General features: G+C 53.7%; 10 protein-coding genes across 10 annotated transcripts; 3 read left to right on the top strand and 7 right to left on the bottom strand.

The window, feature by feature from the left end:
- Window positions 1–128: 128 nt before the first annotated feature.
- On the bottom strand, window positions 129–1,196 carry ASPACDRAFT_30480 (putative short-chain dehydrogenase/reductase; the record flags this gene model as incomplete). Its single annotated transcript, XM_020199732.1, has 3 exons — window positions 129–191; window positions 250–1,016; window positions 1,154–1,196. 3 exons carry the CDS (start codon window positions 1,194–1,196, stop codon window positions 129–131), a joined length of 873 nt encoding a protein of 290 aa, XP_020055097.1.
- Window positions 1,197–2,425: 1,229 nt separating this feature from the next.
- On the top strand, window positions 2,426–3,866 carry ASPACDRAFT_1881554 (TFIIH/NER complex subunit TFB4; the record flags this gene model as incomplete). Its single annotated transcript, XM_020198245.1, has 2 exons — window positions 2,426–2,633; window positions 2,719–3,866. Exons 1-2 carry the CDS (start codon window positions 2,588–2,590, stop codon window positions 3,864–3,866), a joined length of 1,194 nt encoding a protein of 397 aa, XP_020055096.1. The 5' UTR covers window positions 2,426–2,587.
- Window positions 3,867–4,425: 559 nt separating this feature from the next.
- Window positions 4,426–6,112, bottom strand: ASPACDRAFT_30703 (threonine aspartase 1; the record flags this gene model as incomplete). The annotated part of the gene is made up of 5 exons (XM_020199753.1): window positions 4,426–4,559; window positions 4,594–4,713; window positions 4,765–5,667; window positions 5,719–5,918; window positions 5,985–6,112. 5 exons carry the CDS (start codon window positions 6,110–6,112, stop codon window positions 4,426–4,428), a joined length of 1,485 nt encoding a protein of 494 aa, XP_020055095.1.
- A 1,211-nt stretch (window positions 6,113–7,323) lies between these two features.
- ASPACDRAFT_30710 (actin-related protein 3) lies at window positions 7,324–8,872 on the top strand (the record flags this gene model as incomplete). The annotated part of the gene is made up of 4 exons (XM_020199755.1): window positions 7,324–7,358; window positions 7,436–7,458; window positions 7,537–7,901; window positions 7,973–8,872. 4 exons carry the CDS (start codon window positions 7,324–7,326, stop codon window positions 8,870–8,872), a joined length of 1,323 nt encoding a protein of 440 aa, XP_020055094.1.
- A 508-nt stretch (window positions 8,873–9,380) lies between these two features.
- On the bottom strand, window positions 9,381–11,042 carry ASPACDRAFT_52976 (tRNA (uracil(54)-C(5))-methyltransferase; the record flags this gene model as incomplete). Its single annotated transcript, XM_020202680.1, has 1 exon — window positions 9,381–11,042. One exon carries the CDS (start codon window positions 11,040–11,042, stop codon window positions 9,381–9,383), a length of 1,662 nt encoding a protein of 553 aa, XP_020055093.1.
- A 486-nt stretch (window positions 11,043–11,528) lies between these two features.
- ASPACDRAFT_79558 (mitochondrial 37S ribosomal protein uS5m) lies at window positions 11,529–13,069 on the top strand. Its single transcript, XM_020205434.1, has 2 exons — window positions 11,529–12,641; window positions 12,697–13,069. The coding sequence occupies exons 1-2, from the start codon at window positions 11,576–11,578 to the stop codon at window positions 12,915–12,917; spliced, it is 1,287 nt and encodes a 428-aa protein (XP_020055092.1). The 5' UTR covers window positions 11,529–11,575; the 3' UTR covers window positions 12,918–13,069.
- A 357-nt stretch (window positions 13,070–13,426) lies between these two features.
- Window positions 13,427–14,096, bottom strand: ASPACDRAFT_44379 (DASH complex subunit DAD3 family protein; the record flags this gene model as incomplete). The annotated part of the gene is made up of 2 exons (XM_020201410.1): window positions 13,427–13,753; window positions 13,887–14,096. The coding sequence occupies 2 exons, from the start codon at window positions 14,094–14,096 to the stop codon at window positions 13,427–13,429; spliced, it is 537 nt and encodes a 178-aa protein (XP_020055091.1).
- A 1,275-nt stretch (window positions 14,097–15,371) lies between these two features.
- Window positions 15,372–17,517, bottom strand: ASPACDRAFT_52974 (putative serine/threonine protein kinase (Nrc-2); the record flags this gene model as incomplete). Its single annotated transcript, XM_020202679.1, has 5 exons — window positions 15,372–15,717; window positions 15,770–16,151; window positions 16,207–16,332; window positions 16,386–16,559; window positions 16,611–17,517. 5 exons carry the CDS (start codon window positions 17,515–17,517, stop codon window positions 15,372–15,374), a joined length of 1,935 nt encoding a protein of 644 aa, XP_020055090.1.
- A 2,482-nt stretch (window positions 17,518–19,999) lies between these two features.
- ASPACDRAFT_44377 (uncharacterized protein) lies at window positions 20,000–22,820 on the bottom strand (the record flags this gene model as incomplete). The annotated part of the gene is made up of 3 exons (XM_020201409.1): window positions 20,000–20,453; window positions 20,632–22,648; window positions 22,739–22,820. The coding sequence occupies 3 exons, from the start codon at window positions 22,818–22,820 to the stop codon at window positions 20,000–20,002; spliced, it is 2,553 nt and encodes an 850-aa protein (XP_020055089.1).
- A 799-nt stretch (window positions 22,821–23,619) lies between these two features.
- Window positions 23,620–25,779, bottom strand: ASPACDRAFT_1902602 (uncharacterized protein). Its single transcript, XM_020198781.1, has one exon. The coding sequence runs from the start codon at window positions 25,315–25,317 to the stop codon at window positions 23,764–23,766; it is 1,554 nt and encodes a 517-aa protein (XP_020055088.1). The 5' UTR covers window positions 25,318–25,779; the 3' UTR covers window positions 23,620–23,763.
- Between the last annotated feature and the right edge of the window lie 167 nt (window positions 25,780–25,946).

Here is a 25,946-nt window from a genome sequence, read left to right as displayed (position 1 = left end):
TACTCCTACCGCGGTCCCGATGGCACGAAATAGCGATAGACCGATTTGGATGCGACGACCCTGCCCTTTCGCGACCACATCAGCACCTGTAGATCCCCCGCTCGTCTTCCCCATTCGATCTCAGGTCACTACCGGATAGTGAAGCCCCCATCGACCCTGATGTCCGCGCCATTGATCATCCCGCTCGAGTCCTACATGCCATTAGTTGATACTGACCACCCTGCAGAGCGTTTCTTCAGAACTACTTACCTGACAGAGAAACAGCACCGCATCCGCCACCTCCTCCGGCAGAGCGAACTTTCCCGTTGGGATAGATTTCAAGAAGGCATTCTTAACCGAAGCCTCCCCCCAAGCTTTCTTGCCCAGCTCCGTCCACGCCACGGTGGGCGATACCGAATTGGCCGTGATGCCCCGTCCCGCCCACTCGGACGCCATACTCCGCGTCAAGCCCAGTAACGCCGCTTTGGAGGCACAATAAGCCCCGTGGCGCGGCAACGCCACATGAGCCGCCTGCGAAGCGATGTTCACAATCCTCCCCGGCGGCGGCGGTATCGATCTCGATCCCGCAGCCTCTTGCCCATCAGCAGCGAACGTCTGCGCAAAGTAAAGCCGCGCGAACGCCTGCGCGCACAACATCGGTCCCAGCACATTGGTCGTAAGATGCTTCAGCGTCTCCTCGGGCGTCGTCGCCTCCATGTCACTCAGGGAGACATACCCGGCCGTATTGATCAGGATACTCGGAAAGGGTCTTGGATTCGATGATGATGACAACGGTGACCGTGTAGACAATGGGGTCACCAACTCGTCCTCCAACTTGGCGAACGCCGACTCCACGGACTCGGGCGACGTGATGTCGCATTCGTAGGTGTGGATGTTTCTGTGGTGGTGGTGAGCAGCTGCTCCGTACCCGGCTTCGAGGAGCTGGTCGCGCCGGGCGGCTTCGAAGGGCGCGTAGAGGATGGCTAGCTGCGCGCCTTGTTGACGGAGCTTCTGGCCGATGCTGGTGCCGAGGCCGCCTGTTTGGGTTGGTTCTGTTGAGTAGAGTACATTGGTTTTATGGTAGGGAAGAACGGGGGTGGTGGGGGGATGAGTGTAGATTGGGGTGGTGGGGGAGGTAGTGGAGGAAGGATGTTGGGTGGGAGGGTGTAGTTACCTAGACCTCCGGGGAGGATTGCTAGTCTGTTGGCGAGGGCCATGGCTTTTGTTTGAGGGTATCTGACTATTGATTTGTTAAGGTGTAGGTATATGAATGTACTACGGTGGGTATATCTCGATCCAGGTTATCATGCTTGAACGAGACGAAGGAGGGGGATGCGACCTGAGCCAGGAATGTAACAGCCCTCGGGAAAGGAACAGCCCGAGGAGATGATATCATTGGAAGTTGGCGTAGTTCATCCGGCTTGCTAGTACTCGTAAATACTAATCTGCAGATACTTACAACCTAGATGTCCCAGTAATTTGCAGGGATGACACGAAGTACTCGATTGTTTAGGTGTACCTCATGCCTTCGCTATAAGCAATTCCTTCCCACAGCTAGAAGAACCATAACCCAGTCCCATACATCCATAGCTCCTCACATGCGCAAAAAAGCCGCAAGGACAGATTTAAGTGTGAACGCCTCAGACTGTTTCCAAACAAACACCATTTCATTAATAAATGAACAACGCAGTAGAATCCTGGCACCCAAATTAGAGAGAACATTGAAGAAAAGTGACAGCTAACCATCCCGCGAAAGACCTGGAGGTAACAGGCGGGAGCTCATGGCTAGCTGTGGTGAACTTACTCGATGAACAGTTTCACCGCAGCCTCTTTGTTATTGCGTAACTGATGGGCGTGGAAGATCGCATGTCGCTCGTGGTATTCTGGTACGACGTGCTCGGAGGCGAGTTCGTCGAGGTGGAAGGTGTCTTCGCCGATTTGGAGGTCGTGGGTTTCGAGTCGGAGCTGGGTAGCATCCTCGAGTTGGCAGTCCATGTTCAGGTATGGGGACTCGGAGGCTAGCTGCTGTGAGTTGCTGTGAAGCTGATGGGGTGTGAGTGTTGTATAGAGACATCATCAAAGCTGTTTATCTACATAAAGGTCACAGTGCCAAAGCTATATATCCCGGATGAGATAACTGCTTATGGTGCACATGGGAAGGAGTGAGCATTTATCCTAGTCTCTGCTTTTGTGACCAGAGCAGGTTCTTTCATATCAAGCCAATGACTATTTTCCAATGTCCATTGGGTTCAATATCAGTGACAGTTGGATAGCTATACAAACCAGTCACTCAAGTAAGTAAACGGTCTAGATGCACTATTCTCAATTCGGCAAGCAACTAGAGCTGCCGTAGTGCTAGCAGGGAGCGGTGGCGCAGGCGGTGTACTCCCGATTTCTCCGCCTTATCTTTATCAATTTGATGCTTTATACTCCTCCGCCACTACCTTCCAAGTTAATACCTCTTTCTACAAACTTATTTTCTTTCTGCAAAGCACAATGAACCTCCTCACCCTTTAACTGAACCTCATACTACCTTCACATCCTCCCAGGAAGTTTCCGTATCAACCCACTCAACCCTGAACCGCGCCTCCAGCCACCACTCCCAAAAATGAACACCATCGACGCAACAGAGCACTACTCAACCAGTGCCCACGGTACATTCCATCCCATTCCTGCCCATCCCATCCCATCCTCCCCTTCAGCGCCCCTCAACCCCTTAAACTAACTTCCTCGACACAGACCGACCCCCCTCCCTCCTAACCGTCATCCTCGACACCAACCCGCACGCCTGGGCCCAACTAAGCAGCCAATCCTCCCTCCCGCTCTCAACAGCAGTAGCCAACATCCTCGTCTTCCTCAACGCCCACCTGGCCTGCAACTACGCCAACGAAGTCGCCGTCGTCGCCTCGCACACGCAAAAGGCCACATGGCTGTATCCGGTCGCCGCCGCCTCACCGGACCCCAAACAACCACCCCGCGACAACGACGGCGACACGCCCATGCTTCCCCCAAACCAGCCCCATAACCGACCCCCGCCGCCCCACGAGATGAACAAATACCGCCCCTTCCGCATCGTCGAAGAACAAGTCACCCAGAACCTGCACAGATTGCTCGGCGGCACCACGGCCGACGATCTCTCCGCGACGACCTCCACCCTGATGGCGGGGGCCTTAACGCTGGCGCTGAGCCACATCAACCGCCGGACGATCGCCTGGGCCGAGGCGCACGGCGGGGAGACGGATCCCAACGCCGCCGCCACCAACCCCACTAACACCAACACAGCGGGAGGCGGCGGCGGCGGCGGCGGCGGCGGCGCAGCATCTGGTGGTGACAAGGCCAGCACCGAATCCGGCCTGCAGTCGCGCATCCTCATCCTCAGCGTCAGCAGCGCCGCCGGCGCCGCGCACCAGTACATCCCCATCATGAACGCCATCTTCGCCTGCCAGCGCCTGCAGATCCCCATCGACGTGTGCAAGCTGGCCGGCGACGCCGTGTTCCTGCAGCAGGCCGCCGACGCCACCAAGGGCGTGTACATGGCCCTCACCGAGCCCCGGGGCCTGCTGCAGTACCTGATGATGGCGTTTCTGCCGGACCAGCGCTCCCGGAGGCATCTGATCCTCCCCACGCGCGTGGATGTTGATTTCCGCGCCGCGTGCTTCTGTCACCGCCGCGTCGTGGATATCGGGTTCGTGTGCTCGATCTGTTTGAGTATCTTCTGCGAGCCGTTGGAGAAGGGCGAGTGTTTGACCTGTGGGTCCGTGTTGGAGATGGGCGACTACGGGGCCAAGCCGGCGGTGGTCGCCCGGAAGAAGAAAAAGAAGAAGGTTCGTGGGCCGGGCAATGCGGCCTCGGCGACGCCTACACCGACGCCGACACCTGGTCCGTGAAGGTGACCAGGACATCCTATGGCTGTCCTCTTTGGCAGTCACGATATCGCTACCGTTCTGGGTATACAAGGCACGAAATATCTAGAGCAACCCACGCCACGGGATTCACTGTATTATCTGTGGCCTCTTAGGCTTGGAAAAGTAACTAGGAAACTAGGAAACGGATATCCTCTGTTCCTCCCTCTTGTTGCCCGCCTCAGCTCAACACATTCTGTCCCCCACTCGACGAAGCAACGAGCGCTCGGTGCCAGGCCAAACCATGTTTCCCGGATCTGGTTCACTGGTGGAAGAGCTATGAGCGAAAATGGATTTGGATCGTCGCCCCAACAATGAGATTGACACGAAGCATCGATCGAGAAACTGGGCTTCGAGGGGAGGAAGCGTCAGCGTGCGATATTGAGCGTTGTACACCAGGTACATAACATCACGAAGTTATAATAGCAGGCGAAATCACAAAAAAAAAGTCACTTACTTTGTGACCTGGTCAACACTCTGAGCGCAACAGTAGATGTACGCTAGGTAATTGGTGAAGGCAGATGTCGATCTTAACCGGGTGCCACTACTTGGCTTGCGACATGGGTTTGCTTCGAGTGGCGCGGCCGCCCTGAGCAATGCTACCATTGCCATTGTTGCGGGACATCACACACACCGGCTGTTTATCCTCGCTGCTCATCGAAGCAATGACCTGCTGCACTTAGTAGAAAGCCTAAAACAATCGAGGTCAGACCAGGCCTTACGAATGAGTCTGTGTTGTGTCCGAAATAGAGGTAAACGCCATGCGTAGTCTTCTTGACAGCAACAATGCCGATCGCAGCTTGACATTTGCTTCCACGAACACCGGGATGGCCTGAATCAGCCATGTCAGCAAGATCAGGTAGAAAAGGTGGGAGTTGATTACCCATGAAGTCGGATGCGATCATAGAGCTCATTGCTTCCTCCTCGGTAACGTCCTCGAATGTGCCGTCGTTGTGTTTCTTCTGGCTGTAGTAGATCCGCATAGCGCACGTATGGGCGGCCATCGTAGTCGCAATATGTTCGCCAGTTCCCGAAGTCACGGCTGCGACGCTAGTCTTCTCTGGATCGTTGGGGTCGGCGGGGATTATACTTGTGCCAACTCCCACGAGCGCCGCAGGTCCGATACGACCGGAGTGCTTCATCCCGATGCCGCCAGAAGACGAGCCGGCCGCAATATTGCCCCAGCTATCCACAGCGATGGCCCCCACAGTATCGCTGACATAGTCCATCACCTCCGCAGGCTGGTTAACAGTGGCCTCAGAGGTTTCGGACGACGGACCACTGAGATCTACAGCGGAAGCGCAAGGCCCTCCATCCATGTATCTGCCATCCCTAAGTGCAGAAGCATCGGAAAGTGTGCGGGTTGGTTCCACTGGGGACAGACTTGCAGTGGTACAGGTCAAACGCGGGTCTGCGGGCTCTGAATAACCGGGAACTACAGCGCTGGGCGCAGGCAAAGCGGGAAGACGAGGACTGGAAGCGTTGGCCAATTGGGCAGGGTTGACAGGAATGGGACGGCGATAACAAGTCTGGTACGGGATATAGTTCCCCAGCTTGGTCCTTTCCTTGTGCTCGGCGGCTTGTAGCTCCTGCTGCCAGCGACGCCATCTTTCTTTTGCAGACGGAGCCACGAGAGCATCAGGGGGCAGGACCACCAGTCCCTGATCATAGGCGAAGTCCCTTGCACCTCGTCCGATCAGGAAATTAGGCGGCACACGAGCCAGGGTTAATGGCTTTCCTGACGTGTTCAAGATGCTTCGTGCCACCATGATGGGGTTTTTCACTTCTGCAGAAGGGCATTAGCCTGGCGCTTAAACCAGTCAGAAAGATTACTTACGGGACACAGCTCCTACTGCGCCGCTTCGCCCGAGATGATTGACAATTGTAGCATCGCACTCGACTTCTCCATCGATTGTCAGGTTACTGCCATAGCCAGCATTGGTGATTTCAGTGTCCTCCAGATACATGATGGCCATTTCGACCGCCTCTACGGCCGATCCACCATTGCGCAGAATGGCCATTCCTGATCGCGCGGCCCTGCTCCAAGTTAGAATGGCTACAAGGCAGGTAAAGCGCGGGAAGGAAGACTGGTTGCCAACTCACTTTTCACATGCCTGCAGATGTAGATGTTCGTTCTGCACACTGTGGAAGCCAGCGCCGGCATGGACATAAATGGTGGCGATGCCTCCTCCACCAGCCCCACCAGCCCCAACACTCTTGTTGGAGGACATGTTTAAGCCAAGGTGCCTCGCAATGAATGCTGGAATGAGACGCGGCCGCGTGATGGGCTTGACTGAGTGGAGACCTGGCAGACAGGAAGGTGTTTTGCGTGTCACACTGACCGTAAGGACAGGCGGATGGGATGATCAGAGTGTCTGAGCACAAGTCACAGCGGTCAGTTGACTGAGTTTTGGAGTCCTCAGCTTAAGAGAAGCGCAGAATTGGAGGATGCAAGAAATTAAAGGAACACGGCGCCCCTCAGCTTGAGCGTGTTTTGAACTTCACTGCGCCGAGCTATGCAAGTGTCGTGCGATTGGCCACAATTCATGAAAGCGAGCAAAAGTGAATCGGAATGCAGCCGCAGAAGAACGCACAGCTGCAGTCGTGAGGGGGAGCGCAGCCGCAATGATCAGAGGGAAGAGTTGTGGTTGTAGTTCGACCTGTCTCTATGAATACAGTATATGAATGATGGAAGGAAGAAAGAAAGAAAGCATATGTCACCGGGACAAAGAATAAACAGTCAGTACTGATAGACAGAGGACTTTAGGGAGTCATATAGGACAGAGTTGAAGAAGATGGATGTGGTTGGAGACATGATCGTTGGATGGTTGGAGAAGTAGATGGAAGAGGAGGTTCCTTCCTTATAGAAAAGGACGATTTATGGGGGCAGCAGTTGCCCTTCAAGACTGTACTGTCTGTACTGTACTGTACTGTACTTCTTCTTTGCAATTGCTTTTATTAACAGCTGTTCCATTGTCTTGTCAGAAATATCCATAGTGAAATTGATTGATTTTTTTTTTGTTTTTGTTCAAGAGGACATACACAAATTCCAATGGCGGAGAGGAAAAGAACGCCCTGGGAGATGGATTGATGAAGATAAAGATCGATTGATGCATGGATAAACTACTCACTACTCCCAACACGTGCCGTTCTGCCAGCCATGGTGTTGCCCGCCCTCCCGGTCCGTTCCCTCCTCCTCCTGCTCCTCCCCTCCATTCATTCCCCCCCCCCCAATTCAATCCCCCATCTTAATCCCTCCATTCTCCGATTGTTTCTCTCTCTTTCTCCTCCCCCTCTGCTCCCCTTCTGCTGATCTCTTTGGAAGGTCAGATTCTCTTTATCTACCTTTCTACGGACACACTCCGTCAATTCCCTTCTACCCAACACCTTTCGTCCGCGACCTGATAGTAAGGGGGAGTGCGTGTACTCCACATCATCCGTCATGGCTTCCCAAACTCCGGCCGTTGTCATGGACAAGTGAGTCGCCCAACAACCCCCCCCCTTTTGTTCTTCAATCACATCATTGTAGCTGACCATGGGCGTTCACTGCTCAGCGGAACTGGTTACTCCAAGCTTGGTAAGCCTCCACCCCCGCTATCATTTCCAGCTACGCCTACTGCCTACCCCACGGAGCTCTAGGCTGACAAGTCACCAGGTTTCGCCGGTAACGACTCGCCATCCTTCGTCTTTCCCACCGCAATTGCTACCAAGGCGGGCGCCGGAAGTGCTGCAGGCTCCGCCCCCGGCCGACCTCCCGTCGCGAACAAGCCATCTTTCCTGGCCGGTGGTGGTGGTGGGGCAAGCTCGCACTTGTCCACAAAGCGTGGTACGGAGGACCTGGACTACTTCATTGGCGACGAGGCTCTGGCAGCGGCCAACGGCCCCGGTTACGCGATCAACTATCCCATCCGTCATGGTCAGATTGAGAACTGGGACCACATGGAGCGGTTCTGGTCCAATTCCATCTTCAAGTACCTGCGCGTGGAGCCGGAGGACCACTACTTCCTCCTCACCGAACCCGTACGCTACCAACTACCCTGTGCCAATGCGACACCAGGAGATTAGTCCACTAACATCCAATCTTGCACCAGCCCTTGAACCCCCCCGAAAACCGTGAGAACACCGCCGAGATCATGTTCGAGTCGTTCAACTGCGCCGGTCTCTACATCGCCGTCCAAGCCGTGCTGGCTCTCGCTGCCTCCTGGACCTCGTCGAAGGTCACCGATCGATCGCTGACCGGAACCGTCATCGACTCGGGTGATGGTGTCACGCATGTTATCCCCGTCGCAGAGGGCTACGTCATCGGTTCCTCGATCAAGAGCATCCCCATCGCCGGTCGCGATATCACCTACTTCGTCCAGAGTCTGCTCCGTGACCGCGGTGAGCCGGACAGCAGCTTGAAGACCGCCGAGAAGGTCAAGGAGGAATACTGCTACGTGTGCCCCGACATTGTGAAGGAGTTCGCGCGCTACGACCGGGAGCCCGACCGCTTCCTCAAACACACCGTGACCGCCCCCAACGGCCGGAGCGTGAGCATCGACGTCGGCTACGAGCGCTTCCTGGCCCCCGAGATCTTCTTCAACCCGGAAATCTACTCCTCTGACTTCCTTACGCCCTTGCCCAACGTCGTCGACGGCGTGATCCAGTCCTCCCCCATCGACGTCCGGAGAGGCCTCTACAAGAACATCGTCCTCTCCGGTGGATCCACTCTGTACAAGGACTTCGGCCGCCGTCTACAGCGGGACATCCGGCACTTGGTAGACGCTCGTATCCGCGCCTCGGAGGCCCGCAGCGGTGGCGCGCGGAGCGGTGGTCTGGACGTGGCGGTCGTCACGCACAAGCGACAGCGCCACGGCCCGTGGTTCGGCGGTAGCTTGTTGGGACAAACGCCCGAATTCCGCAGCTACTGCCACACCAAGGCCGAGTACGACGAGATCGGCCCCAGTATCGTCCGTCGGTTTGCTCTCCTGGGTGGGCCCGGCAGTGCTTAGGGTGATGATGTGTCTTTCTCTGTCTCTCTTGTGTGATTGGCGTGTGAGATATCGTGCTCCTGTTCTACTTTGTCCATAGTCTTTTCTCTTCTTCATGATTGTGAAACAAAACAAAAGGCTTCTATAGTAAACCGGCCGGAGAAAGCTGTTCTCGACACACAAAACACCAGAGACACATGATCTTAGACTGCAGGGCTTCCGACCCAGTCATTCACTCCAGCAATCAATGTATATAATATGGATGTAAAATGTAGATGCAATCACTTCCCAAGCAGTTGAATGGATTCTTGGTAAACAAAGAACCCCAGATCGTGAAGTGTAATTCAAATACTCTATTTTCAAACCCCCCGAATCCCGAAAGTAACCCCAAACAACGCCAACACCGAAAAGTAATGTATATAACACAAGAAAAGAAGTTTTGATTGATAACCACTCCCCCACTCCCCACTCGCCCAGCCTGCCACCACCACCACCACCACCACCACCACCGGGGCCTCTTTTCCAGAAACTAGGTCGAACCCTCCGGAATCGGCACACGATTCAAAACAGCCACACCCTCAACATGGCCCGTCTGGGGGAAGAAGTCAAAGCCGCGGATGCTCTCGATCTCGTACCGGATCTTCTTCTCGGCGCTGCCCTGGACCATGACGCCGATGTCGCGGGCCTGGGTGTGGACGTTACAGGAGACGTAGACGACGCGGCGGGGCCCGTAGGCGAGCAGCTGGCGGAGGAAGTCGTCGCTGCAGCCCTTGCGGGGCGGGTCGATGACCAGCAGGGTCTGGTCAGCCGGGTAGGGGACGTCCTTGAAGAGGACGGCGGCGTCGGCGGCGGCGAAGCCGGTGTTGGGGAGGCGGTTAGCGCGGGCGTTCTGGCGGGCGGAGAGGATGGAGTCGCCGGCGACGTCAACGCCCAGGCTGGATTTGAACAGCGGGGAGAGGGTGATGGTGAAGAGGCCGGAGCCGGAGTAGGCGTCGAGGAGGTATTTGATTTGTTGTTGTTGTTGGGGTTCGTCGGTGGTTGAGGGGGAGGAGGAGGAGGAGGAAGGGGAAGGTGCTGGCGGCGCCAGGGCGTGTTGGCGGATGTAGTCAGTGAAGCCGGTGAGGATGGAGTTGTTGTTCTGGAAGAAGGCGCCCGCTTTGTTGGTGAAGACGTAGTCGTCGACGTACTCGACCGTCGTGGCGTTGGGGTTGGTCACGCACCGCTTCTCCTCGGTGAAGGCATCGGTTTCGGTGCGGATCAGGTCCTCGGAGTAGTCGTTGATGTGGTTCAGGTCGTCGGTGCGCGGCCACTCGCTCTTCTCGCGGTCGGCCTCGTTCTTCGGGATGCGCGAGGTGGACTCGCGGAGCAGGAGGGTCGCGCCCTGCGTGTACGTGGAGATCCGCTCGGCCACGCGCTTGCGCTCGCTCTTGAGCCCCTGGCGCACGATGTCCGTGCCCAGCGGGCAGTCTTCGATGTCCAGGTCGGTGCGCCGGTTCTTGTAGGTGAAGCCGATGGGCGGGACCTCGGTGTGGCGCGGGGCCGAGGCGCCCTTGTTGCGGCGGCGGAAGCTGCCCGGGGGCGCGGCGAAATGGGGGGTGAGTTTGGTGCGGTAGCCGTATTGCAGCGGGGAGGGGAAGGTGTCGCCGATGGCGGGGATCAGTTCGGGGATGAGGCCGGAGAAGTTGGCGAAGGCTTTCTCGACGATGCGCTTCTTGTGCGCCAGCTGGTCCTCGTAGGACATCATCTGGAGCTGGCACCCGGAGCACTTCCCGAAGTACTGGCAGCCGATGCCGGCATCGTTGCGCTGGGAGCCAGGTTCAACCACCTTGATGAAGTCCGTGAGACTGTATTTTAGCGAGGGGAAGTGGCGCACGACCTTGACCAGCACTTTATCCCCGGGGACGCTGAAAGGCACCACGTAGACGTGGGTTTGGTCCTCCGACAATGCCAGACCATCTCCCGTCGAAGATATTTCGGCGATCTGGACTTCAAGCTCGGTGAAGGGCTCGGGCAAGGTTGGCTCCGGGGGGGTCAGGTACTCGACCTCGACCTCCGTAGCGGGCTTGTGTTTGCGGATGAGCGCATCGATATCGGCCTGGAGGACCTCGTCGAAGCCTTGGCGCTTCTCATCGCGGAGCTGCTGCTTGCGCTTCTTGGGCGGGTTGGCGGGTTTCTTGGATGGTTCCTGCATTCTTTGAACCACAACGTCCAATCGTCGATTGATATCTGCAGAAAGACCAGTGTGGATCAGACGGGGAGTCTGGAGGGTGAACTGAGACGGGAGTCTGGGTGAGAGCAGGCGCAAGGATCGCAATGCAAACATCTATAGATCCTGAGATTTCCCACGTCGATCAGCAAGCCCACTGTGAAAAGGATGTTCAAAGAAATTCGCGGGAGGGCAGCAGTTGTGGGAAAATGGGAAATTGTAGAAGTTGGGGAAAGGTAAGTATTGGAAGTGGAAAGGGAAAAAAGTGAGTGAGCAGGAAAAGGCGGGCGCGGATTGGTTGGATTCGGCCCGCTGAGAATTTCGCCGGAGTTTCTGTTTCTCTCCAGTCTCTCAATCTTCAATTCCCCTTCAGTCACCGCGGACTTGCCTACCACCTTCTCAACTCCCCCTCCCCCCTCTCCCCACCCACCCACTCTCTCTCTCTCTCTCCCTTCTCTCCAAAGCTCTCAATTGGCCTCTGCTGGCCAGAGAGCTTACTTCTTTTCTCACCGTCCACCATGAGTTTCACTCGTCCCGCCCGATGCATGCTATGCAACTTCACGCGAGCAGCCTCGGCGGCTCCTCGCGTCCCTCGTCGCCAATTCCACCCTTCTCCCTTCCGCCTTAACGACCAGAAGCCGAAAGACCCTGCCGTCCCCGTTACTGCCGAGCCCCCGAAGACGAAAAAGGAGGAGGTCGTCAAGCAGAGGCTGGAGGAGATCACGCGGAATATGAAGCCGGAGAGCCTGCGGCCATACACGGAGGAGGAGCTGGCCCAGCTGCGGAAGGTGTACAGCGCGGCGCAAATGGCGGCGATTGAGGCCGGCGAGGCGACGATCGACCCCAAGGACTTCGCGGAGCAGTTCGCCGTTCGCACGGATCCGATGCGGCTGAAGTACCTGGACGACTTCTCGCACGTCGAGCCGGGAGTCGACAAGCACGTGCGGGCCCCGGAGACCAACGCGGACCCCAACCAGAAGTTGAAGAGCACGGAGGACATCATGCAGGACTTCGCCAAGTACATCCACGAGATGCCGCGCGACATGGACGCGGCCCACTTCGTCCGGTGGGCGGAGACCAACCGGCTGACCAAGGGCAAGGAGGAGGCCGAGCGTAACCCGCACACCTCGCTGGCGCCGGACTTCTTCCAGGCGGGCGACAAGCTGCGCGTGCCGGAGGACGAGGGCAAGGAGGGGTATGTCCGGGATGAAAGCCTCCATCGACCCGCCATTTCGTTGGAGGGCGTTTCGCCGCCGTTGGCGCAACTGATCCAGTCCACGGGCCTTCGTGAAGAGTACATCAAGGGCCTGTACACCAAGGCGCTGGTGTTCCACTCGGTCACCAACCAGACGCGTCTGGGTAAAGTGCAGCGGTTCTACTGCCTGGCGGTCGCCGGCAACCGCGACGGCCTGCTGGGATTAGGCGAAGCCAAGTCCTTCGAAGCCGCCGACTCTATCGAGCAAGCGAAGTACCGTGCGATCCGGAACATGCGGCCCATTCTGCGATACGAGCAGCGCACCATCTACGGCGATGTGACGGCCAAGGTTGGTGCTATGGATCTGAAGTTGATGACTCGTCCTCCGGGTATGTTTTCTCCGCCCCTGTATTTGTGTCATGTGCTGTGCTAACACGCAACTAGGCTTTGGACTTCGCTGCCAGTCCCTCATCTACGAGATGTGTCTTGCCGCCGGTATCTCCGATCTCGCTGCTCGGGTCAACCGGTCCAGAAACAAGATGAACACCGTGAAGGCCGCCTACGAGGCGCTCTTGGCGCAGCGTAACCCGGAGGATGTTGCCCGTGCTCGTGGTAAGAAGATGGTCGATGTGCGCAAGGTGTACTACTCTGGACGGGTGTTTTGATTTGTTTCTCGCTTTTGCCGGTTTCTGGTTGCGCCATGGCGGTGGTGTAAATAATGGTTTTCCCTTATGGTGTACTTTGTATCTCTCTCTCTCTTCAGTCAACCTGTATTTGTATCCAGCCTATGTTCGGTTATGATAGAACTGAAATAACCCTGTTCCTTGTCTTGGAATATTCAGTGAACCTGTATGTGTATTCAGCCCCGGGAAGCGTTATCATCACCAAGGGACTGAGGTAACCTCCTTGACCCTCGTCTCTCCACATAGTACCAAATAAAAACTTCCCCCGCATTCCACTACTGCACCAAGCTCCAACGTAAAATAAAAAAAAAAAAAAAAAGACAGGGGTATATCAAAACAACAAGCCGATAAACAACAAACTCCGAGACATTGCACCACCCAACCCATACTCCACCCCCCAACAGCAAATCCCACAAACACAAACCATGAACAGACTCAACCCTTCCTAAGCTATACTCCCCCCCCCTCTCTTTGAGCAAAAATCAAAACAATCAAAACCGTCCCAAAAGACTAACATCCTGCCCTCCCTGCCCCTGCCCATGTCCCTCATTATAATACCCATACCCCTGCTCCCCAAGCTCCCCATCATCATACCCCATCCCATCCCCGAACCCCTGCCCCTCCTGCCCCTGCCCCTCCTGCCCAAACTGCTGCTGCTGCCCCTCAGACTCATTAATCATCTGCTGCTGCAACACAATACTATACACGCTCGCCTTAAGCAGCGTGCACACGGTGGCAGTCTTCCGTTCGAGATGGCGGAGGCCATCGAGGGTCATTGAAGCGGGGGAGCCGGCGAGGTCGGCGAGTTTGGTGGAGAGCTTTACCCTCTCATCCCATCAGCATTTGGTTCCTCTTAAAACGGGGGTTTGGAGGGTGGGTGTGTATTGAGGGCATGGGCATAGGCTTTGCGCCTCAAGGTAGGGCCGAGGAGGGAGGGAAGGAAAAACCCACCGCATTCACGTTCCCGAGGAGCCGGGCGTACTCGTCGAGGACTTCCTGCTCTAGATCGGTGACGAGGGGGTTGGAGGGGTTGAGGAGGGGGTTGTTGCTGCTGCTAGTGGTGGTGGATGTCTTCGGATTGGTATGGTCTTCTTCGGCGGCGGAGGGGTCGTCCTTGACGCTGACGCTGGTGGGGGTGGTGAGGTCGTCGAGGTGGGACATTCTTTTGTTTTGCGAGGGTTTGCCTGGGCAGTGGTTTATGGAGCGTAGGTTGGTTTTAGCCTGCAGGTGGCAGATTGTGGTTTGCAGGTGGAATTAATGGGTCGAGTAGAAGCAAATGGTTTATAGTCGTGTGGTTGGAATTGAAGGTCCTTCGGGTCTAACAATGGTTTGCTTTGTTTGGGGGGAGGATTGAGCCTGGACGGCGGCGGGAACTAACTGGTTTGGTAGAATTGTATCACCGGCCATGCATGGCAATACCGTAGGTTGACCTTCCACCGCTTTTGGGGCGGGGGTGTAAACACCTCCTTCTAGCTGACTGACTTTGGCATCTAGATGATTTAAGATCCACAGCTCCTCGGTTACATATTGCAGTGCTAGTCAGACTTTAGATCTTTAAACAAAGGAAGGAACAACGAAAGTCCAGGGAAATTAATTCAGAAGAGTTGACCTTAACTAGCCAAACTATACTACCCATCTCCACCCCCACTTATCTGCCGATTCAGCTTAAGGCACCTGAATCCGACTTACAGGGCTTATCTATCCAGCGACCTATATCTATACAGCGGCATACCATTTCTATCAACTATATAGCTAGAAAAGGTAGCACACCAGGTACACGATGTGACTGCCGCCCCGCGGCTCATATGGCTGGCAGAAGCAGAATAAATTCACCACATCCCACACATCTCTACATTAATCAAAATACCAACACTGATACATAGATTCATTCATATACTAGTAGTATGTATCATTTCCCTCAAAGCACCGGGCCTCTTGGGGTACCGCAACAAAAATGCAACGTGGAAAAGGTCGGCCGGGTCTTCCCAAGCAATGCAACACGCCGGCGACCTGCTCAAAGGAAACAAAAGTGTTTTGGTACGATACAACCTAGATCGCAAACGCCGTCTTCTGCAATGGTGACAATATAAACCCACAATTAAAAAAAGCAGGCGGAATCCCATCGCTGCAACATCCAGCAAGAAAGCAAAAAATCCCGAGAATGGCCGTGCATATAATATATGCAAATGCCATCTATTTACCTGATCATCAGCATGAGTCAATTAACACCCCATAGATTAAATCCCGGAAGAAAAGAACCAGTACTCCGGGTAATAACTGTATGAAAGTTGGAAATGGTGAACTCCAATAGGTCTTCGTCTTAATGCGTCATGGTCGTGACAGAGCCCAAGCAGTCCACGGTCTGCCTGAACTCGTTCCTCTGCCGTCCTTAGACGGAGCGGAGAGCATCCGTCCCAGCAACACTGTGGAATCACTCTACATATCCCCATCATGGTGGAGAGTGACGCTGTTGAACTCTTCAAACGGATCCGCGACTTCGGCATTAGGTGTAGCCAGACCCGAATCCATGGGAACCCCCTTCATCCTCATCGGCTGGCTGCCTCCGATGTCGACACTGGCGCTCTCCTTGACGTTGCGGAAGTTAAGGGTGTCTGTGCCTCGGCTTTGGTGTGGGATCATGGGGGGCTTCATATGGCGAATGAGTGCCCATTGCGTCTGTCGGAAGAAAGGATGTGTCTTGACGTCTGAGGCACCAGCCCGAGCTCCGAGACGTTTTGTCTCATCCTTGATCAGTAATTTCCGAATCAGAGACTTGCAAAGACTGTGCATATATTAGCATTAGAATATGACAGCCACGATCAGTGCAATCTTACTTGGAGATCTGCTGGGCCCCAGAGTGTTCAGGAAAAGGCACTTCATCCCGCAGGATATTGCCAAAGGTGGCATTCCTGTTCTTGCCCTTGAAAGGTGTCGTTCCGTACAGCATCTCGTAAATCAGAATGCCCAGAGTCCACCAATCGACCGCACTAGTATGTCCGCAGCCTTTGATGACCTCTGGAGCGATATATTCTTCCGTACCCACAAAAGAGTTCGTCCGAAAATCGGCAATACATGACTTCGTGTCGATGGTTGGTAAAGACGTTGTCGAATTGCCACTCCGGGCCGGAATCATGGTAGGTGCACCGCCCGGTCCGGACTGCTTGGACAAATCGAAGTCAGACAACATGATGTGGCCTGATTGATGGAGGAGAATGTCTAAAATACGTCATTGTGAGACACGTCCATGCAGTAATCCTGAGGGGCGACTTACTTTCAGGTTTCAAATCGCGGTAGATGAATCCCATCAGGTGAAGATACTCCAGAGCAGCAGTCACTTCCGCAGCGTAGAAACGAGCGGCGTCTTCCGAAATGCATTTACCTGGCCGAGTTTGCAGAGCTAGAGCAACTAATTAGCACCTTGCCCTGACGGTCCAACTCTACTCGACATACCTCTAAAGAATTCACCGCCACTGCAATACTCCATGCAGAGATAGAGATAGTCCTCGGACTGGAAAGAGTGATAGAGCGTAACAATGAACGGGTGATTGCTAGTGGCCAAGATTTCCTGCTCCGCCAACGCACGCTTGATCTTGTTACGCTTGATCATTTCCTTCTTGCTCAGCACTAGTCAAGTCAGTCAGCAAATTCTCTGCGATTTCTCGCGTAGGCGCGCACCTTTCATAGCATAGAGTCGGCTGGTCTTCTTCTCCCGGACCAAATACACCTTGCCCACATCACCCTTGCCAATCAGCTTGATCTTGTCGAAGCTGCCTGGGCCGACCTCCACATTCCGCACCTTGATCGAGTTGGAGCTGTATGTTCGGCGAAATGCAACTGAATCTCGGATCTGACCCGGGGTGGGGATCTTGCCGTCAGCACCAAGTGTCGGCACAGCAAGGTTGATTTCTTGCTCTTCAGACACCTCAACTGTCGTCACTTTAGGAACAAGACTACTCGACCCCATCGGCAAGGGCTCCTGGTCCTGCTCGGCGGTCTGCGGCCGTTCATCAGCCTGGCCGCGGGCAAACAGACCCTGCGCATTGGGCGCCGAAGCGACACGGCGGAGTTTGCGAGCCAGCTCTTCCTTGTTGGCGGTGGTCGCTTGTTCGGCCGCGGAGACGCCTTCGACCTGTAACTCGGGGGTATCTGGTGGAGAAGAGGGAATGGATCCATCATTACGATGCTGCAAGGACGGCTGTCCTTGGTGTTGGAAGTATGGGTTCGCGGTTGCCGTGGGCGAGACGCCTTCGTCTAATGGGTTTCCTTCACTGGCGACGGTGGTCGAGCGATTGCGACCAATGGTGGGGAGAAATCGGGACTGTCTGAAGGTGGATTTGGATTCGTGTTTGCCAGGTGACGAGGAGAGGTTGCTGGTTTCATGACTCCGATCGCTGCCGCTGTGGTGGCTAGCATGGGAGACATTACTGCTGGAGCTGTTGATGCGGAAGAAGTTTCGAATCTTGGTAGGAAAGTGACTTGAATCGTTTGAATGTTGTTTCTTGGAGGCCAGCGACAGGCTCGGGAAGTTGCCGCGTTTCTCGTTGGTCACCGAGGACGGACTGGAAGCGAAAAGTTGCGTCATGGCCGAAGACTGGTGCCTGGAAAGGACCCGAGGACTTGTCCGGATGGTCCAGAAGGCCCAGATATAAAGGGGTTGTGCGATATGGAATAAAAACGGAGAAGACGTGGACAAGAACAAGTGAACAGGAACACAAAAGATGGAGAGGAAGAGTTGCGACGGGAGGACGAGGACCCAGCGACGGGCCAGAAGCCGCGGGGGAGAGAGGGAGGGAAGGCGGTGCTAATCACTGGGTGTGGGTGGTGGGTGGGTGGTGAGTGGGTGAACGAACTAAACGGGTTTCGCACCGGAAACTTGGATTGGGGACGCAGTGCCAGTGCCAGTTCCAGCCCGGGAATGATGAGGGGAGGGGGAGCCTTGACCCGACAACACGGTCGACAACAGTCCGACCGCGACGAAGACGAAGAATGTGTGAAATTAGCCACGAATTGGAGCAGGGGTTGTGGCTGTATGGTGCGAACAGTAGGTTGCAACAGAGGTATCACGGAAGGAAGAATTGGATGGGATAACCAGGGCAGGGGGGGAAATGATAGAGAGATAGCATAGAAAGAGGCAAAAGAGGAGACAAGAGAAACGATGGCAGACCAGACAGAGGAAGAACGGTTGGTAGTGATAGTAAAAAAGTGGAGACAGAAAGAAGAGACAGACAGACAGAAGGTGGAGGGAAAGATGGAACAGTCCGTAGCTTACCTAAAGTGAAGTCAGTCAGCCCCGGCTGGAGGCGGCGTTGATACACTCATCCTCATCCTCATACGTAACCATACAGTTTCTGAACCGCCACTATCGGAGCCAAATGGAAACTAAACCAACTTGACATTAGTCAATCAACTCATTTCAAACCATTAGGGAACCATCCATAGCACCTGTCATTAATGCTGAGAAAGAATTATGATATGCACTTTTCTCCTTCGATAGTTAACAAGTTCAAGACACCAGAGTACTACTAGTCCAAATAATGGATTGAAACCAGTCTCACCGTGGCTATGCCACTAGTTTTACCACCGTAAACACTTGCCACTTCTTTCCAATCCCTCTCTCTTTCCCTCTTTGCCTTACTGGTGGTCCTTACAATAATAGACGCCATGATTTCCAACCAGAACTGGAACAGCCCTTCTGGACTTTTCCATACCGTATACTCCGTAAGTAGTCAAGCCATGGAGAACCGCCGTCACCTTCAGGTTCGAGCCAGATGATGTCCGTTCACACCAATCATTCCAACCCATAGAATCGCGCACTGTGCCACCAGCCAGGAACGAACATCCATCAAGGCTCCGTCTTCGCCTCGCTCTCTCTGGGCCCCCTCCCTTCCCCCCCACACATCCAACTCTCCTCCGCCGGTCTTTCTTGGCTGAACATCGCCTACCTGCCTGCCTGCCTGCCGGGTTCGATTTATTTATTTATTATTTTTCTTTTGCCCTTACGAATTAACCACTACCGCCATAAGACTACGCTTCTCTCATCCACATAAGACTTTCCTTTCAGCCCGAATCAACACACACACACAAAAAACAACCGAAAAGAGCATGACACCATGACACCCAGTTACAGGGCGCGTTTCACTCCTCCAGCTCGCCTTGCCCAGGCCCAATCTATCTACCCTATCTGGTCCGTCTCGTCACGTCTCGATGGATGATCGTAAATAACCCTATCGCACCTAGTCTATAAAATCGTAAATTCCGGTTCTGTAATTATGCCCGACCAGTTCTGGTTCCTCCTTTTTTTTTTTTTTTTTGGTTTTGTTGCGGGGTTCGTTTCGTTCATAGTTCCTTGGGATAAGTTCCTTGGGGTGTGGGGGGAAGAAGGAGCGCAAAAAACGCGCCGCCTTACGCAAGGGAGGAACTTCTCGGCCCTCCCAGCCCATAACTTGGGATTATTAGTACTCTGCGGAGTACCGGTAGGATCATTTAAGATTCCGATATTGGAATCCATATTGTCGATCTCGTCATTGGAAAAAATGACATCTCCTACGACTGCCACATTCTGAGCTGGAAATAAATCCACTTTCTGTACGGAGTATTCCGTAAACCACACATGAGCCCTTGAACTTGACATATCATACGGAGTACCACCGGTAAGCATACCTCCAAGCTCCAGTGTCAATCGCTCAATCGCAACCACGTAAAATCGAGCAATCACACATGCATTATGAACTTTCAGCTCATGGCGACAGAATTGCTCGAAGCAGTGGAACAAAATAAACATGCCATACCTAATCGGAGGGCCTTTTGCAGATACCAGTCATACAATGTTAAAATCATACAAGAAGAGCAGACGCCAAACCTCCATCTCCAAGACTGGCTGTGGGCATGAAACAGTTTCAGCTTCAACCTCACCGCTAATCCGCCCCCAGCCACTGTCTTCCACCATGTCTCACTAGGTTGTAACAAAGGAGCAACTTCATCCAAATCAACACCGCAATCTCCAGGAAAGATGAATCAAGTAGAGCGCCTAGCCCAGGCCTCCACTCAAGCAACATTCTTCAGCGCTAGGTTCCCATCCCTCTGTCTGGCTTGTACCACAGATTGTCTTTCTGTTTGTGATCATGGAGTTGATGCGGCTGCCACTCGCTGTTAACTTCATGTCCAGTCATCGGAGCCGCCCTGCTCTTTCTAGGCACATCTTCCATGCGAGCAAAATGAGGCAGGATGCCATGTGCATGAACATTCTGGGGAACTGCCAAGGCCATCGTCTTTGGTCCAGCCAGACCGCGATCTTTTATCAGGCACGGTGCAAGGAGCGGCGAGAAGGAATGCTTCACACTCTCCACATTGCTCCGTTGTCTAGACTGTAGAGGGTCGTCTGCAAGGGCAGGGCCGCTCCGTCTGTGCGCCGTCCTGGGATTGCCTATACCACCAGAGCCGGACATAAGGGCGAGCTGGGTCACGGAGTTGGGAATCTCGAAGAACGGGGTCGTAGGACGCTTCGCAGAACCGGCGCTCCTGTAACATATTCCCATCAGCGTTCTGCCACATTTAATCAGCAACATCATACCTTTCATGTGACAGGCCTCGCCTCTGTGTGCTCGCTTGACGACCAAACTCCGTCTTGTGGGAAATGTAGCTACGCATTGACTTAGACCCCCGAGATAAATCACTGGGGACGGAGACTGAAGCTTACTCTTTTTCATGCACAGTGGCCCACGAGTCTGTGGTCGAGACATAGGAAAGCATGGAGCGGGCATCTTCTTCCTCCACAGCAACAAAATGACTCTTCTCCACGTCTTCATGGCTCCGAGGCCGATTGCGATACTTGCGGGAGTCCCGGCTAGAGCGCTGCCTCAAGTAGTCTGGCCCTGAGAAATCAGCGGACTTGGATTTGAAAGCACCAGCTTTCTCACTCATTTGAGTCGTCACTCTCTGGTCCCCAATGGCATTGGCAGCCGACGAGCTTGGTGGGTAGTACCCACCGGAGGTCTGCTTGATGGACTGCTCGGCAGCTAATTTCAAGTCCTGAAGCAGAACGTCAAGGGTGTCACCTTGCCGGGCGATCTTTCCCGTCTGACGATATACCTGCAGAACCTCTAGAGGCAGATCCTTGGTACATGATGTCCAAGGAGTCTCATTGGCTTTCGCACCTTGTGCTTTGTTGTCGGATGTAGTATCATTCTTAGGGTTCGCGGGCGGTACCTTGATAGAGATTGGCCTCTTCGGTTTCAGTCTCTGTGACTGGGTGTGTGCTTTGTTGCTCGTATTTGTCTCTTGCAGCACCGATCCTGGAAGATGACCAAAATAATCAGTCGACCCTTGCCATGGCATCAATGCCATTGGTGTTGAACTCCCTGTCTCGTGACTGGACAACTGTGGTGGAAATGCTGTTGCCAGGGACGGCATAGCGAACGCTGGGATCGTACTATCTGAGCTGGAAGTGCATATGGCTTGTCCGAATGAAGCTGGTTGAATCGCAGCATTGCCAGCAAGATACATTCCAGTAGGAGGTGCTGATTCGGACATGCCAGCATGGCTGCCCAACGTGTTCATTCTGATCTTTGCAGAGGCATATTCAAGATGTTCTCTGTAAATGCGGACTGTATCCAATTCTTTCACCAGACCGACACGTTGCTCGACCAACAGCTTCTTAGTCTGAGGGTCTAGATCCCAGGTGTGCATCGCCATGTATCTGTCTAAGCGTGCAAGTTGAGCCGATAGGTTGTCGTGCTCTTTGGTGGCATCATCGAGGGACTTCTGGTACAGGGGAGTCGGCATCACGGCAGGTGTAACTTGCTGAGGCTGCATTCCCGCTTGCCCGTTGATGAGCTGATACCAATGAACTGCTGTAGGCGTACAGGACATGCCATATCCTGAGTAAAATGGGCTCATTAAAGGCGTAGCACCTCCACTACTAGCCATGCTGCCCGCCGAAAAGTCTGACGCCGTTGAAATTGTCGGATGCGGCTGGATTGAGGGAGCAAAAGTGGGTAATGGATTGGGGCTGCTCAGAACATCATACAGAGTCGGCTGCCAAATACATGGGTTTGCATAGTTCAACATCGGGAACTCCGGCGCAGCAGGTATATGATACTCCGGGGCCTGTATCTCAGGTTCCAGAAGCTGTTGGGTATCGGTCGGCCATGGCATAGCGAGCGAAGGGAGCAATCCTGAGGGCCCTGCAGCAGAGAGAAGATTTGGCGTTTGTCCCAAAGTCTGCAGGTACGGATCAAAGCTCCCATATGGGGGAAAGATGCAATTCACAGGTACACCAGCAGACTGGGAACCATGTTTGGAAGTTCCGGTGCCATTAGCCGTGTCCCTGGTAGGTAGAGTTTGCTGCTCGAGATTATTTTGATTCTCTGTTGCAGATACAACCGAGCGTTTCCTGTCGTCGCCGACTTTCTGCTGCTGCTGGTACGTAGGCAGCTTCATCTTTGGGGGTGCCTCCATCGGAACGATTCGACCCCCGGCTGTGACGCGTTGATGCTTTGGGGATGTGTGTTCCTTGAGAAACTGCGCGAAACCGGAGTTGTTCTGTACACGATGGCTGCACGGTGGATCACTTGGCTGACGTGAGGTAGATCTCAAAGGAGGCTCGGGGGGTGCAGTTGTTCTTTCACTCTGACGCGAGAAATTCGACACGTTCCTTGACCGGTTGATGGATTGTTCGGACAACACGCTCGTACTATGTTGGCGGAGCAAGTTGCCTACATAAGGTCAGACAGGGTCAGTCCAATTCACGGTTGGCCATGGCTCCTGAGGTATCTCTCTTGCTCCAGCACGCGAGAAGGACGTACTGCCAACCTCACTGAATCTGTTGACATCGATCCGTGCATTGGAGCGCATGCCCATAAGAGCAGAGATATCATATCTAGCCATGGTGGCCAGGATAAAAGAGAATAGGAGAGGAATAGAACAGAAATTAAGGGAGGTAGCAAGGTTGGATCTCGACAATGAATGGGATCTGACGTATTTCAAACCAAGTGTTATGGCTAGAACCAGAGGAAGGGGCAAGACTCAGAGATATTGATCGGGGTAGGTGATCTGGTTAAAATTGGAGGTTGAGGTTGTAAGATACGCACCTGCCAGAACACTGATTCTCTACGAATGGAAAGCGCGTCCGTCAATAACGCGGTTAGAAATAACTCAAGAGCTTTAGGACCGATGTTAGGAAGGTTATAATCAAAGGATTAAGGTCTGGATGTCCCTGTGATAGCAGAGAGCCTGAGACAACGGGTGACCTAGCTCTCGCGTACAAGTGACAGACAGCTATGTTGAGGTCTTCTTTCATCGACAACGACAAGCTTTCGACAAGTCTTTTTTGAGAAAGTGTTGGCTACCGCCCTACAACAAATTGCAAATGTGAATTTGCTATAGCTCACATAATAGAGCTGATACCAAACCTGAGACAACTGGCATGATTGAGTATATGTGTCTTCCCGCTGGCCTTTTCTTACTTCGAAGCTGATGATTAGTAGCACTCAAGTAGTTCTATCATAAAGATAAACATCAAATATATCTTCGTTATGCTGTATAGTATACTAATGATCTATTGCTGCAGTCATGATAATAAACACGAAACTGACATCCTAACATTGACAAGGGCCGGACGGAGAACCTCGATTTTTTAGTAACATAGAGACTAGTATCATGGTTTTTAATTAATCTAGTCATTAGTAATTATTAATTATGCCCCCAGTAAATCAATATCAACGATTGCTTGTATCTTCACTTCTTGTCAGAATCATAACGCCCGACCCAGGAAAACAACCCAAGCTTGAGTACTAGTAAACAAAATCTCAACCAGCTCAAACCATTTTGATCACATATTCTCCCGCAGGGCTAGGTTCGAATCACTGGCCAACTTGATTCCTCCCTTGATGTCGGTGAGGTTCGACTTGTACCGTCGATTCATTCGAATGCCAAAGAACAAGAACCCAGCTGCGGCAACCAGACCAATCACAACAAGGGTAACAATAGCGCCAATGACGCCTGCCACGCCAGGTGTTATACTGGTGTTGTTCCTGCTACCCTTCTGAGCCGATGATGCATCAGCATCGTCGGCCTCCTCCAGAATCCCGGGACAGAACACCGCCGAACTGGCGCCGCACTGGAGACACCACGCTTCGGTGGAGTTTAGGGCGAATTTGGTCAATTCCTCCTTAAACTCCGAGTACAAGACATCCGTGTTGCTGGGGTTGAGTCCGAATAGAGGATAGGGATGGAACTCTGCTTCGTCGTCGGTTCCGTTACGCAAGAGGAACCGCACGTACAGTTGAGATAAATCGGGGTAGGTTGGGTAGGAGTCGCTCTCGAGACTAAAGAGCTCAAAGATGATCGATGCACCGAGCGCAGGTCGCGAGTAAAAGTTTGACTGCTGCGGGGATGGGAGTCGTAGGAGGGATGCGAGAGCCACCGCCGGCTCGGCGTTGCCGAAGAGGAAGGTCAATTTGCTGCTGTCGCCCCGGTTGTAGATGTTGGTGTTGAAGGCATCCAAGATACGAGACGCCATGGATCGGCCCGCTACAGCGCGAATATTGCCGCTCTGGATGGGACTGGAGGCTGTGGTGTTGCCGTTAGTCTCAAAGGTGTACTGGTCTGCGTACCAGTTGGCGAGCTTAATGTCGTCTTCGTTCAGGCTGTGGAGGAGCGATTCATTGTGCAAGTACTGGTACTGGAGGAATTCGGATATGGAAACAGCGTTGAGGTAATTGACTGATGAGCGATCGAATGTGTCTCTCAAGGAGAATTCATACAGACGGTTGTAGAACGCCCCCGATGTTTGGACCAGGTCTTGGGTCTCCGGGCTATTCCGGTACTCCAGGTCGGCAGTTTGATGCAACATGCAGTTCTGGTGGCCTGCAACGGTCACGGACTGGGGATCGTCGAGGCTCGCACTAACGACGCGGGAATACTGATATCCGCCCAAAGGTCCCGTAGTCACGGTGCCATTCGACATGAGGAAAATGGGATCAAAGAATTGTGCATCGTATGTCTCATTCAACGCCGGATAAAGCCCCTGCATGAAGGCCTGGGCGGATGCAATCACAGAGGGGTCTGTGGTGGCCAAGATATCGATGTCTTCGTCTGCAAGTACATAGGAGGAAATCCGTTCGATTCTTGTACTGGGACTAACGTCCGTCGAATGAATCGCAACATATCGATCACGGAAGGCCGATCCAGCAGAGTACAGCTTACTGGCGCCATAGGGCGTCACGACACTCTCACGGGGCAGCGCTGTCGGGACGCTGTCTCCGTGCAATGTATAGGCAAAGACAGCCCAGACCTGTTCTTTCAGGTCTTGTGCCGATACTGGTGTAGTGGCTTGCAGCACTGCAGTAGCCAGAGCCAAGAGGATTTGGCGTGAGGACCGCATCTTTCAGGCTGGGAGTTTGAATGAGTCTAGTGTTATATATTGTTCATAGGATTGATGCTTGGGTCACACCAAGACTCCAACTGACAGAGCCGAAAGAAACGAGACAGGGCCGGGAGAACTCCAAGATATATGCTGGGAATCTGGAATAGTCATCTTGATGGTACAGTATCCTCCAGTGTACTACTTAGCTTTATAAGCCTGCGTGGCCTTCGTCCTGTCTTGACCTTCGGGCCTCATTTCCATGGTTCCGATGTTGATGCAATGAGTTGCTCCTGTCGTTACCTAGTTCTAGATTCATTGGAAAGCCATGTCAACCACCATGGGAGTCTAGCCAGTGGAATCAGTACTGAAAGTGCCGCAGCAGTACTGGAATGGCCATCTTTGGAAATGTGTTTGCTGCCATATCCATTGCTGCCATTTTGACGAGTTTGAAGGACGCGATGTACACTTCGTAGCATGCCAATATAATAGCCACGAATATTTTCATGACCTTCTAGTCTGCTCATGGTGGAAAGGGTCTCCAATTGGCCTGGAGAACTCCGGTCAAACTTCGCAGCAGACTACATGACCGAGTTGATGAGTCGATGACGCCTAGACGGAAGGTAGTATTTAGGTGGACGCAACCATGG

This window comes from Aspergillus aculeatus (assembly GCF_001890905.1).
Source record: "Aspergillus aculeatus ATCC 16872 unplaced genomic scaffold ASPACscaffold_10, whole genome shotgun sequence".
Classification (NCBI taxonomy): domain Eukaryota; kingdom Fungi; phylum Ascomycota; class Eurotiomycetes; order Eurotiales; family Aspergillaceae; genus Aspergillus; species Aspergillus aculeatus.
This window is presented reverse-complemented; position numbering and strand designations above follow the sequence as displayed.

Bases quoted from the DNA above. Each gene is read 5' to 3' on its own strand.
- ASPACDRAFT_79558 (XM_020205434.1), top strand. From the start codon at position 11,576: ATGAGTTTCACTCGTCCCGCCCGATGCATGCTATGCAACTTCACGCGA. The intron at 12,642-12,696 runs GTATGTTTTCTC...ACACGCAACTAG, and splicing joins GTTGATGACTCGTCCTCCGG to GCTTTGGACTTCGCTGCCAG.
- ASPACDRAFT_1902602 (XM_020198781.1), bottom strand. From the start codon at position 25,317: ATGCGGTCCTCACGCCAAATCCTCTTGGCTCTGGCTACTGCAGTGCTG.